General features: G+C 33.4%; 1 protein-coding gene across 2 annotated transcripts in view; it reads right to left on the bottom strand.

Moving 5' to 3' along the window:
- ANKRD13C (ankyrin repeat domain 13C) overlaps positions 1-13,986 on the bottom strand; it is a 94,131-nt gene that overhangs the window by 39,439 nt on the left and 40,706 nt on the right. For both annotated transcript variants that reach the window (XM_066268891.1, XM_066268890.1), the window contains 3 exons: positions 11,079-11,164; positions 9,865-9,910; positions 3,088-3,154 (listed from right to left, as the gene is read on the bottom strand). In XM_066268891.1, the coding sequence (XP_066124988.1) occupies positions 3,088-3,154; positions 9,865-9,910; positions 11,079-11,164 (199 nt within the window). The remainder of the gene's footprint in view (positions 1-3,087; positions 3,155-9,864; positions 9,911-11,078; positions 11,165-13,986) is intronic.

Below are 13,986 nucleotides of genomic sequence, written 5' to 3'. Positions count from 1 at the left end.
CACATTTTAAAAAAAAAAGGCGGGGGCCAGTATTCTGCTGCCCTTCCATTCCTGCCCATCCTGATGAGAATGGTAGTAAGCTTCAGGGTGTAAGGGTTAAAATAGTGAGAAAAGAGATACAAAGGGAGACAGAGACAAAGAAAGACTGACATGGTGATATCTAAGCTCTTGGATGTAGCCACACCTAAAATCAGTCATAGTCGATTTCTAGTTCATCTGCGTTTTTATAATTTGCAATTGAAATAAAACTTATACTGCTTCTGCAACATCCCAAACATATTAAATTGTCTGGTAAATATTACACATGCCTAATAATGATAAAATTTATCATGATGCTATTTTAATGTATATATTAACTAGACCTTGGCTTTAGGCTTATAACCTAAATATTTTTAATTTTTGCCATGTAATGGCTATGAAAAACAAAAAATTCTTTATAAAAGTGTAAAACTTCAAATAGAAAATTTTTTTTGAGATAAAAACTTGAAAAATGCCAAATAACACTGAAAAAGAAACACAGAGCTTTCTCTTAAGACAGGAAAAGCCTAAAATGAGGTCAAGTTTGCAATGATCATTTCAGTCAGTAGGTACAGAGCACCTAAAATTATTAATATTTATAGTGAAAACATTTATTTTGTATTCCCAACAACAAAGTTGGTCATACTTTCCTATTTCTACTAAAGCACTAATCTCTTAACAGAGAAGATGCTTTATATAATCTTGATATACAAATAAACTTTAAAGATTTCTTTGAACATCATTTAAAATTCAGCTTCATTTGAAATGTTTTAATAAAACTAATTGATGACATTTATATTTGAAAGATTTTATTTAATGTTAACAGATTTTTTAAGTCAATTCTTGCAAAAGGTTATCTATGCAAAAAACCTTTACCAAACATCCAAAAATCCAGCCTCTCCATTAATGTGGTAAACTGTTTGGCAGAGAGAGCTTCAGAATCTATCACACGTCTCCTTCATCCTTAGCTGATAGGAAGCCCTAGGTTTGAGTGTCCTGCTATATTACATTCCTTCCCCTTAACCTATATTCTACAGCACAATGGTTCTCCCTCAGGCTCTTTTTCTTATGTCTCTATTTTAGTTATTTTGTGGTTTTATTTATAACCTATATTTATTATATAATATTCATCATAAAATTTACTTCTAAAAATCATATATAAATGTAAAACAATGTTTTTAAAATTTTGCTCCTTTTTTCCTATTTGTAAAAATCAAACAAAACTAAAGCTAACTTTTTAAAGTGGCACATGGAAGAAAATATTATTCTCCCAAATTATCTACCTTTGGCAAGCACCTATATTAAACATTTTTAAATTGTTAAATAATTTTTTGATGAACCCATATTATATTGCTAACAATGGGCTGTTAAATTAAACCTACATCGCCTGACCTGTGATGGCACACTGGGTAAAGCATTGACCTGGAATGCTGAGGTTGCTGGTTTGAAACCCCAGGTTTGCCTGGTCAAGGCACATATGGGAGTTGATGCTTCCTGCTCCTCCCTCTGTTCTATCACTTTCCTCTCTCTCTCTCCTCTCTCTCTAATAAAAATGAATAAATAAATTAAACCTAAATCATCCTAAAATCCTTTCCTAGTTTCTACACTATGCTTTTCTGTATTTCTCAAAGTTTCTATAATTACCATGAACTTAATGTACATGAGCACTTTCATAATTAGAAACATCTAAGGTTATTTTTTAAAAATGAACACCCAGAAACTTCTATTTTAACCAAATTCTACTTACTTTCAACTAAAGTTTATCTCTTCACTAGAATTTAACATATAAAATAATGAATTTTATAAAGAACTGATTTTTAAACATTTCTGTCTTGTGACATGGTGAGAATTACAGGAAGTGAGAGGTACTGGCTCAACTATTAATTTGCAATATAATTCTGTAAAAATTACTTCACCTTTCAAATTTTCTCATCTATAAAACAAACAGGTTATAGGAAATATTTCAAAACATTTCAAGATCTAGCCTCTTATATAGCCTAATTAATATTCTGGAAATGTGCATACACACACACACACACACACACACACACATATATATTTTATATATAATTTATAAATATACTAATATACATATATAATTTGGCATATTCACTAGCATTCTATATAGCTTGAATATACTTAATTTATAAATATACCTATAATTCAAAGCTAAAGATATAAGCAGTGATAAAAAGTAAAATTCTGAACTGAGTACAATAGATAGATTTCCCATTAGATCTAATCATTAATCTTAGTTGTAAAGGAAACAGAAGAAAATTAAAATTAGCCTTACAGTGTTCATATTCTAGAATAAATGATTGATTGGATGAATGAATGAATACATTCATGGATGGGTAGATATGGGAGAGAAGGGTGTAAGACAGGGGTAGTCAACCTTTTTATACCTACTGCCCACTTTTGTATCTCTATTAGTGGTAAAACTTTCTAACCACCCACTGGTTCCACAGTAATGGTGATTTATAAAGTAGGGAAGTAACTTTACTTTATAAAATTTATAAAGCAGAGTTACAGCAAGTTAAAGCATATAATAATAATTACTTACCAAGTACTCTATGTCAGATTTTCACTGTTTGGCAGAATATAAATCTTTATAAAACAACTTACTATAGTTAAATCTATCTTTTTATTTATACTTTGGTTGCTCCACTACCGCCCACCATGAACCCACTAGTGGGTGGTAAGGACCAGGTTGACTACCACTGGTATAAAAGAAATGGAGAAAAAAGGACAAGAGTTAGGTCTTCCTTATGCGTCCCTATTCTTTAAAAAGCCAGGATCAGGGACATGACCATCTTAAATCTTTTCTATATTACATCATGTTAACTGTTTGCCTTCTAGAGACTCTGTAGTTGAATAATACCTATTTTAGTCAAGATTTTATGCCTTTAGTTATCTGTAATATGTGTTAAATGGATTAAATATTGAGTATATTATAGCATGTTTAAATTATAAAATACTACATCCAAGTGTAATTTATAACTATAGGAAAAAAAGTTTCCTCTAAATCTCAATTTTCTGTTACTCAGAAAAAAAATCAAATTACCTTACCTGATATTGATACCTTGTTTGTATATTTTACATGCATCAGAAGGCAGAATTCGGGAAAGTAAAGGCACTGTATGTTTTAAAAAGAAAAGGTAAAAATAAACCACCTAAGATTTTGAAACATTACAAATTTTTTAATTAGAAAATTAATGTGAATATTTTAAGAATTCACCAAAATAGTAATAATTTCCTTTAAAATAACATTTTCCCACTTAAAATAATATATAAAGCAAATTTGAACAACTTCAAGTATCTATTATATAATTGTATATACTGATAGTTTACCACATTTCCCACCTCCACTTCTGCCCACCCACCAATAAGTAGAGCAGAGTTGATGTAATGTTACTCATGGGTACATATTACAGAATATTATTATAAATGAGAAGACAATGCCCTATGGTAACTAAGTTTTCCTGAATGGGTTTAAATCCTATCTGATCCTTTCAATATAATGTGATTAAATAGTAGAAAAAGTAATGTGTATAACAGAAAGAGAAAATTTTAAAGCTAAATAATTTGAATTTGCATCCTGAATGTGTGATCTTTGTTACTTAAGCACAGCATACCTGTGTCAAAAATCAATAAAATGGAATCATACTATTTACACCTCTAGATTTCTACTTTCCAGTGTTGCTCACATTCATATCATAGCTATATATATATTTTTTTAATTTTTTAACAGAGACAGAGTCAGAGAGGGACAGATAGGGACAGACAGACAGGAAGAGAGAGATATGAGAAGCATCAATTCTTCATTGCAGCACCTTAGTTGTTCATTGATTGCTTTCTCATATGTGCCTTGACTGGGGGGCTATAGCAGACCAAGTGACCCCTTGTTCAAGCCAGCAACCTTGGGCTTCAAGCCAGCGACCTTTCGTCTCAAGCTAGTGACCATGGGGTCATGTCTATGATCCCACACTCAAGCCAGTGACCTCACACTGTAACTGGTGAGGCCGCGCTCAAGCCAGCAACCTTGGGGTTTCGAACCTGGGTCTTCTGTACCCCAGTCTGATGTCCTATCCACTGTGCCTCCACCTGGTCAGGCTCACAGTTATATATATATATATAAAAATATATAAAAATATATATATTTATAAATAAATTTTTATTTTAATGGGGTGACATCAATAAATCAGGGTACATATATTCAAAGAAAACGTGTCCAGGTTATCTTGTCATTCAATTCTGTTGCATACCCATCACCCAGAGAGATTGTACTCCGTCACCCTCCATCTAGCTTCCCCTGTACCCCTCCCCCTCCCCCTCTCCCTCCTTCCCTCCCCCCTCACAGTTATATTTTGATAGTATTTTTTATTACTTATTATCTGCTATATTTGGGGAAAATAAGAATTATTCTATGGGCCCTGGCTAATTGGCTCAGTGGTAGAGCATAGGCCCAACATGTGGATGTCCCAGGTTTGATTCCCAGTCAGGGAACACAGGAGAAGCAACCATCTGCTTCTCCACTCCTCCCCTTCCTTCCTCTTTCTCTCTGTTCCCCTCCCACAGCCATGGCTCAATTGATCCAAGCACACTGGCCCTGGGTGCTGAGGATGGCTCCATAGAGCCTTTGCCTCAGGTGCTAAAAATAGCTCAGTTGTGAGCATGGCCCCAGATGGACAAAGCATGGGCCCCAGAAGGGGGTTGCCAGGTGTATCCCAGTCGGGGTGCATACAGTATCTGTCTCTCTATCTCTCCTCCTCTCACTTGGAAAAGAAGAAAAAAAAAGTGTTATTTTATGGGTGAGTAAATCTGCTTAACTGGCTATAATAAACTACCGTATATCAAAAAAAGAAGAAAAAATATGAAGCTCAAAATTCCTGAAATTTTGAGCAGTGAATAGAGCGTCAACCTGGAATGTGAGGTCAACAGCTCAATACCCTGGGCTTGCCCCATCAAAGCACATGTGAGAAGCAACAACTAGGAATTGATGCTTCTTTCTCCTCCCTTCATTTCCCCCTCTCTTCTCTCTAAAATCAATAAATAAAATCTTAAAATAAAATTCCAGAAATTAAGATCATATCAGATATGTATGAAAGTGGTATGTCAGTGGTGTGTTAGACATTTTACAGGTGTATTTTTTAAAAATTCAGTTTTTAAAATGAGCGATAAAACAAACTGGGTGAGAAACAAAAACTTCAGAAAACGTTTTTTAACTTTTTCAGTAACATCAGTATTTTCTACTTAACACTAAAGGTACATGTAATATTGCAATGCCTTTTTAAAATCGTGAGAGGTTATTTAATACAAAATGATCAGCAATAAAGAGAGTTTATGCAATTTCAAAAATTATTTCATAAATATATCTCAAGTAAATAATCTAATGCAGCAAATAAAAGTACTTAAAAATAAAACAAGGAGAATGATGGAATATAGTTGCAGTGATTGAAAATAATATTTTTGAAGAACATTAAAGATGTTAAATATGTTTATGTAAAATTAAAATAAACAAGAATATTAAAAAAGAAGCTTGAGTATTGGGGGGATTGAGAAGAAAGAGCTAAGAAAAAAAGGAAAGAAAGAATAGCATTAAGCAAAATAACATTTCTGCTATTAATGCATTCTAAAAATAAATGTTTTCTGAATTGTGATATTTTCCTTTGTTGTATATAAATTGAAAAATTAAGCTCTCTATATTTTAAATTTTCTCAGAAACTAACAGTGTTCCAAAGGTAGCATAATTCGATGAACTGAAAAATATAGAGTCTATAAACTAAATTTTGGTTTTGCTGTCACTTACTCCCTGATTTTAATTAGCATTTCGAAGCCTCGTATTTTTTTTATTGATTTTTTTTTTAAAGGGAATGCAAAGGAGACAGAGAGAAAAAGAGAAACATCAATTTGTTGTTCCACTTACTTATGCATTTATTGGTTGATTGTTGTATATGTGCCCTGACTGGGGATCAAGCTTGCAACCTTTAGTATATCAGGATGACATTCTAACCGACTGAGCTACCTGGCCAGGGCTCTAAGCCTAATGTATTCTATACAAATTCAAATAATCCCAAACATATAGAATGAAAATTCTGGAAATTATGAGACAAAGAAATTTTTTTTAAAAACTATCAGCTTTTCAGCTGAAACGTGCTATATGCATAATCCTAAATTTGAAGTAGTGATTATGATACTACAAATAATTTAACACTTTACAATATATATAGAACTGCCTTCAGAAACATGGTTTCATTTCATCCACATCAAAACAAAAATCTGCAAACAGGGCTACTATTACCCCCACTTTAACTAAGTCTGAGGCTATATTTGGCCAAACTCTGAATACAACAGTATGAGAAAGAGTAGTGTGTGTGTGCTCTACTACTTCTAAAGTTAACTTAACTCTAGGATCTCAATATTTCTTAGCTTCCCTTTATTTCTGGGTTGATTTTTTTTTTTAATATTAGGGGTTTCGACAAGAAGAAAAAACATGCCTAAACTACAGAATAAAGCTTGGTAACTGAATCTACTAATAGAAATTACCCAGTATTTTTTAATCCAAAGCTAATTCTAGCCAATGACTTCCAGTTTTTATCATTACATGCCTGACTGTTGGTGGTGCAATGGATAGAGCATCAACAGCGTCCCTAGTTTGAAACCCTAAGGTTGCTGGTTTGAGTGCAGGCTCACCAGCTTGAGTGACAGGTTGCCCCAGCTTGAGCACGGAATCATCGACATGATCTCATGGTTGTTGATTTGAGTCGAAAAGTCACTGGCTTGGCTAGAACCCACCCACCCCTGATCAAGGCACATATGAAAAGCAATCATGAACAACAAAGCAACTTAAAAGTGCTCCAACTACATGATGCTTCTCATCTCTCTCCCTTCCTGTCTCTGTCTATCTCACACACAAAAAATTTACAATATGACATCTAACCATCAGGTACTAGTTTTAACATGAAATCAGAAAATCCTTTATTAGCAATGAAACAGATGTGTTGACATATTTGTGTCAAAGCCAAATTCTCAAAGAAGCAATACTTTCAATAAGTACTTCCGTGGTTATATCATGATCTGATTATAAAACATTTATGATGCATTTATAACTACAGATATATGTACAATTTCAGGAGTGATTATATCCATTTCTATTTTTCATATAACTGAAATGTTACTTTTAAAATATTTTAAAACATTTTGCTCAGCATGTGAAATGGACTATTTCAGAATTCAAACCACTAATATTACTAAGAGAATCAGTTAAAAAACCAATATACAGAAAGAACAACCTTAGTTTAAGATCACCAAGAAAGATTGGGGGGGGGGGGTCCTTTATAGATGATAGAAAAAATGTATTCAGGCTTTAGACCAATTTGACTTGGAGCTCTTTAATTATACAAACCTCATTTTTTCTCATAGTATACCAGGACTTCTTTTTTTTTTAAATTTAAATGTTTATTTTATTGATTTTAGAGATAGGAAGGGGGAGAGAGAGAGAGACAAAAATATCAATCTGTCCCTGCATGTGCCCTGACCAGGGATTGAACAGGCAACCTCTGCGCTTCAGGATGATGCTCCAACCAACTGAGCCATCCAGCCAGGGCCACACCAGGACTTCTAAATAAATGATAAATCCGCATAAAGACATATAGTAGGCCTATCAGAGTAACAAACTCATGTTTGATTTTGATGGAGCCAAAGCAAACCTGATGAGCTAGAGTTGCAACAATTTTGGAAAAAACTGATTTTAATAGGGATTAAAAAATTACATTTAGAGATTAAACACTCTAGGAAAACCTTAACCACCCATGCTGTATAGTATTATGTAGCTGTTAAAATAAAAGAAGTACTTCCTCATGAGCTAATATAAGATTTTCTGTGATATATTAAGTAAAAGAGACAAATTGCATAATGATATAATAGTATGGTTCCATAAGAAAAATCAATGCTCAGTATTGACATATATATGATACATTTACATATATATGCTCTTAGAGAATATATAGGTATATTTGTGCATGCACATACACACATTTGTTAACATTAGAAAGGCTTTGAAAGTATTAGCATGGGCCCTGGCCAGTGGTTCAGTGGGCAGAGCACTGGCCCAGTGTATGGACATCTGGGTTTGATTACCAGTCACAGCACACAGGAAAAATGACCATCTGCTTCTCCCTCCCTCCCTTTTCCCTTTCTCTCACTCTTCCCCTTCCGCAGCCAGTGGCTCGACTGGTTCCTGTGTGTCCCCAGGCACTGAGAATAGCTCTGTTGGAAAGCATCAGCTTCAGAAGCTGAGAATAGCTCAGTTACTTGCGCATCGGCCCCAGGTGGGGTTTCTGGGTGGATCCAGTGGGGCGCATGTGGGAGTCTGCCTCACTATCTACCCTCCTCTCTCACACACACACACAAATAAAATTAAGTATTAGCATGAAACATTAACAGTGGATTCAAATGTTGTCAATATCTACTTTAATTTTAAAATTATTTCATAATGTACTTTTACAATTATTTGGAAATAACTATCACTGAGCATTCAAATATCTTTATATCATAAAAATCAATTCGGATGCTTTAAAGAACACAGGTAAGCTCCTTATATCCCAACTTATATATAGATTACATTCTTTAAAAAAATTTAAAATTTAGTTGTTTAGTTACTATAAACATCACTGGGATCAAACTTCCTATTTAGAAAATAAAGAAAAGAAAAATTTACAAAGGTAAAATAAATTACTGCAAAATATCTAGGAATTAAGGTCTTTCATGAATAATTGAATCAGTATGCAAACAAATAGTACATTAAGACAGCAGCTATAAACTGTAATTTAAAAAACAAAATCACTATATAGTAAGAGTAGAAAAAATAATGGAAAGTTGATAAAATATGCAAAATCAAATGTTAAACAAGTTGTGCACATTTAGGGACCCAAGAACTATATTTCAAACTTCCTTAAATTCAGTAATCTATTAAACTCATAATAATTCTTCTCTTCCCTCTAAAAATTCCTTAAATTATTATATTTAAACCTGCACTTTTTTAAAGTGCAAGACATTTTTAATCTTAAAAATAAGAATTATAAAAGTTACTAACCAAACTGAGTTAAATACTACAGTGCTTTACAACCATTACATTCAATGTGATGGGAAATATTAATTTTCCTTATGACAAGTATCAAATATATAAGGTCTACCGGAAAGTTCTGTCCGTTTTTAGAATAAAAAATACAAATTTTTCTTTCTGTCAATAAACTTTATTAAATAATATAATTGCCATTATTATTAATAATTTCTTGCCAGCGTGAGGGCAATTTGTATATCCCATTTTTGAAAAATGTTTTATTTTTTAATGCGAAAAATTGAACCAGTGCTTGTTTGATATCTTCTTCATTTTTGAATTTTTTGCCCTTCAAAAAATTTTGTAAGGACAAAAACAAGTGATAGTCGGAGGGTGCTAAGTCTGGGGAATATGGTGGATGCAACAGACATGCTTCTGTAGCATTTCTTCCTTGTTGAAATTCGTAAAAATTACAGTGGCGTAAATCAACTTTATCAGTAGCCATGGGTACACTATCGCTTCACACATAAGACTAACGTGAATCAACTTTGTTTTAGTTAATTTGCTACGTCAGTATGTATACATTAAGTGATAAAAATAGAGAGGCACACATGCGCCAAATAAACGTGCTTACGTGTCGAAACTTGTGATAGAAACGGACAGAACTTTCCGGTAGACCTTATATTATAATATATTATATTATGTCAGTATTTCCATATAGCAGATATTTTTACACTTGCAATGCTGCATGTGTACATATTTTATAGTAAAACATAACACACTCTTACCCCAGCTTTGAAAATCCCAGTGAAGTTCTAGATAAAAGTCACCTAGCTGAGAAATGAAATATGAATAATTATTGAATGTACCTTAGTTAACAGTATTTGTATCTACTTAACATTGTGTTTTTTAAAAAATTGGATATCATTAAAGGTCTATAGACAAGAAGAGAAAAATTTCAATGTTTAGAGTTGGAGTAAAAGGAAAAAAATACTTATTACTTAAAAGAAAACATTACAATAGCACACATTACCACTTTTATCCTCAAAGGAAAATATGTACCAATATAGATTTTATAACATTTTAATGACATAGGAACATTAACCTGAAACTTATAGGCATTTAAATTTGCCTTAATAAATATTCCATTTCTCAGCATAAAATAACAGTATTATTGTATAAATAGTTGATAACTTAAGAAGTTATAAAAAGTCATTTCCAAATGATTATTTGCATAGCCCCATAATGGTCTACAAAATGACCCATTACAATAGAAATTTTATTTCTGTAAAGTGATAATACAAAATCTGAAGTGTTATGTCATCATATGAGAAGTAGAGAGAAAATTTTTATTTCACAAATTAGAAGCTAAACGCTAAAGACTGTAACTGGTAAGGAAACTATTACAATCAAATATTCTAAAAAAATTATCTCTTAGGATTTCAAAAAGAAAAAGCATACCTAAGAAAATACATAGTCATCATCATAGGTCTATCTTTCTCCCCCAATTCTTTTAGACATCACAAATACAGAAGAAAATACTAGAAAATAAATCTGTCTCTTTCTGTGCCAGTACCCTCAGCTCTTACCATCAGGAGATAGGATACAAAAAGAATTTTGTTACATAAGGAAAATGCAAACTGCTCCTGCTAGGAGCAGTGGCTTCAACTCTTAGAGAATATTCTAATTCAAAGGACAAAGAAAAATGACTGCCATTGATTATGACCTATCTCTTTTTTTCTTAGAACTCTCATCTAATATATTAAAAGCAATAATTCTTTATCTACCTTCCTAGTTCAAAGTAAATGGAGTTTCCCATAAGAGTACATTTATATATCATAATGAGTATTTTGTTATGTTATAGCTTAATTTAAGTGAGATTTTTACCATTTCTTGATGCTTAATAATTAGTGAGAAATTACACAGCATATAAAAAATGTTTAAAACTGCAATTTGGCGGGGGGAGGGGCAGGCACAAAACTAGTGAAGAAATATAGCCTACCTCTTTCAGGGCTCTTAGTAATCGAGGTCGTTTTTCTTCAACACTTTCCCTGGATTGCTGCTTAAGCTTCCTTAAAAGAGCTGTAACTAAAATATAAATTGAAAAAATTAATTCAAAATAGATTTTACCATGCAAGAATACACCACTGACTTTTATATAGCTATACTGAGAGATTATAGATAATGTGAATATGTTAGCAAATAAGTTTACTATCCCCAAGGAAAATTGAGACAAGGTACTTCAACATCAGTTTATATTCATTCAAACTAATTTTCCTAGTTTTTGATTATCAGTACAAATTTACCTGCCTGAGTTAAGACTTACCAATCTCAGATGATGCAATATCCTGTTTTAACACTAATCTAAAAGATCTCAGAGATAGCAGGTCTAAAAAATCCTATTGGATACCACTTTTTTAAAAACATAATTATCTGCAATTGTCACCAGGTGTATCTGTTGTTTTTCTTTTCCACTAGAGGTTGTATTTTCACATACTACTAATACAGGGGGGAAAAAACTCAAAAATTAAATCTATTCTATCTGTAAAAATACTCCTGAATCTAATAAAGCCTGAAGACACCCTTAGTGTTTTCTCAATAGTTAAAAGATTGAGATTTAAACACTATGTTAAGTGCAAACCCCAGCTTTACTACTTATTAAATGTGTGTAAACAAGGACAAGTTACTAAATTTTCCCAAACTTTTTTCTTTTTTTCACTTGTCAAATAAGAATAAAGTTAAATCTACTATATAAAGTTACTATAAAGCCTTAATATAAATTGCTTACTACTGAGGAAGGGAGGGAGGGAGGGAGGGAGGGAGGGAGGGGGGGGGGAAGGAAGGAAGGAAGGAAGGAAGGAAGGAAGGAAGGAAGGAAGGAAGGAAGGAAGGAAGGGAGGGAGGGAGGGAGGGAGGGAGGGAGGGAGGGAGGGAGGGAAGGAAGGAAGGGAGGGAGGGAAGGAAGATGGGACATTTGTTTCGTCTTAAGTAGGCCAAATTAGGAAAAGGCCAAGGAAGAATTCTGAAGAACAGTAAAATTAATTCTTACTTTTTACCACAGGTCTAACATTGATTCCAATATATTTTATTTTAGATTTTTTAAATTCATTTTTGAGAAAGAGGAGACAGAGAGAGAGAGACAGAGACAGAGAGAGTAGAGGGGAGGAGCAGAAAGCATCAACTCCCATATGTGCCTTGACCAGGCAAGCCTGAGGTTTCAAACCGGCAACCTCAGTGTTCCAGGTCAATGCTTTTTACCCACTGTGCCACTGCAGGTCAGGCAAATTATTTTTATTTATTTATTCATTTTAAAGAAGAGAGAAAGAGAGAGAGAGAGAAAAGGGGGGGAGAAGCAGGAAGCGTCAACTCCCATATGCGCCTTGACCAGGCAAGCCCAGGGTTTTGAACTGGCAACTTCAGCATTCCAGGTCGACACTTGACCCAACATATTTTAAAAAGCCAAAAATCAAAGAACAATGTTTAAATTACCAAAGGTCTTTCACAACAGTAGAAGAGGCAGAGACCTAGAAGTCAGAGAACATGAGACCTAATCTCATAAACAAGCTCTGTAATTTAGGTTAATAGCTCCCAATACCAATTCTACATTTCAGTGTACAATTATTCGTTTCCAGAGATATGCAGCAAAATGTAAAAAACTTGGAATGAGGATGGAGTGTACTTTTTTATAAATTACAATCTATCTCATCCAAGAATTATTCTTTCTATTCTTTCTGATTTCAAAATGTCTTTAAGTTTCCAACTAAAATTAAAAATAAAACAGATGCAAGCAAACTGCATAGTAAACCTTTATAAAATTAATGTAAAATATGTATTATTTCATATAATTTATAATAATCATATATTTTCATATAATTTAGTACTAGAAACTTTTTTTTTTTTTTTACAGAGACAGAGAGAGAGTCAGAGAGAGGGATAGATAGGGACTGACAGACAGGAACGGAGAGAGATGAGAAGCATCAATCATCAGTTTTTCGTTGCAACACCTTACTTGTTTCATTGATTGCTTTCTCATATGGGCCTTAACCATGGGCCTTCAGCAGACCAAGTAACCCCTTGCTTGAGCCAGCAACCTTGGGTCCAAGCTGGTGAGCTTTGCTCAAACCAGATGAGCCGGTGCTCAAGCTGGCGACCTCGGGGTCTCGAACCCGGGTCCTCCGCATCCCAGTCTGATGCTCTATCTATGTGCCACCGCCTGGTCAGGAGAAACTTGTTTTTCTTGATGAATGAACACATTTTCTTTAATGAATAAGAGATCTCTCAGATACAATGTTTTCTTTTCTTTTTTCCCCTCTTAACCTCCAGAAAGTCTACAGCTATTTTGTGATCAATTGCAGCAAAGTTTTAGCCTATGCTGCCAGTAATTCTGCTTATCTTTCTCTCTAAAACATTATTCAAGTCCTTAACTTATTATAAGTGATTTCAAAGATGATTGAGAAGTAGTCAGTTTATAATAAAAAAATAAATAGGACACATTCAAAAATTTGTTCTCATCTACAGGAACATAGCATTTAACCAACTTTTCAAGAACTTTGGTCAGTATCACCACCTTAAACTGTGCATAGTTCCACAATTATACTATAATTAGATTTAAGGAGGTTAAAGCTCATCAATCACTAATTCCCACAAAATTCAGAAAGCAAAGAAACAGCCAATATTTGATATTTAGGTATATTTTACACATATTAGGCTGATGCTCTATCCACTGCGCCAGCACTGGTCAGGCTGAACGGTATTCTAATGAAAAGCAGCAGCTTATTCTTTCATCAACTAAATATGCTGTAACTGACTAAAGAAAGGCATTCAGTAAATAATACAAAATGATATAAAATGACTGAACATTATTAAAAACGTAGTAACAACAATATATAACAGTAATATATGGAAAAGAA

This window comes from Saccopteryx bilineata, chromosome 3 (assembly GCF_036850765.1).
Source record: "Saccopteryx bilineata isolate mSacBil1 chromosome 3, mSacBil1_pri_phased_curated, whole genome shotgun sequence".
Classification (NCBI taxonomy): Eukaryota; Metazoa; Chordata; class Mammalia; order Chiroptera; family Emballonuridae; genus Saccopteryx; species Saccopteryx bilineata.
The sequence above is the reverse complement of the archived record's forward strand: the minus strand, read 5'-3'. Positions and strand labels throughout refer to the sequence as shown.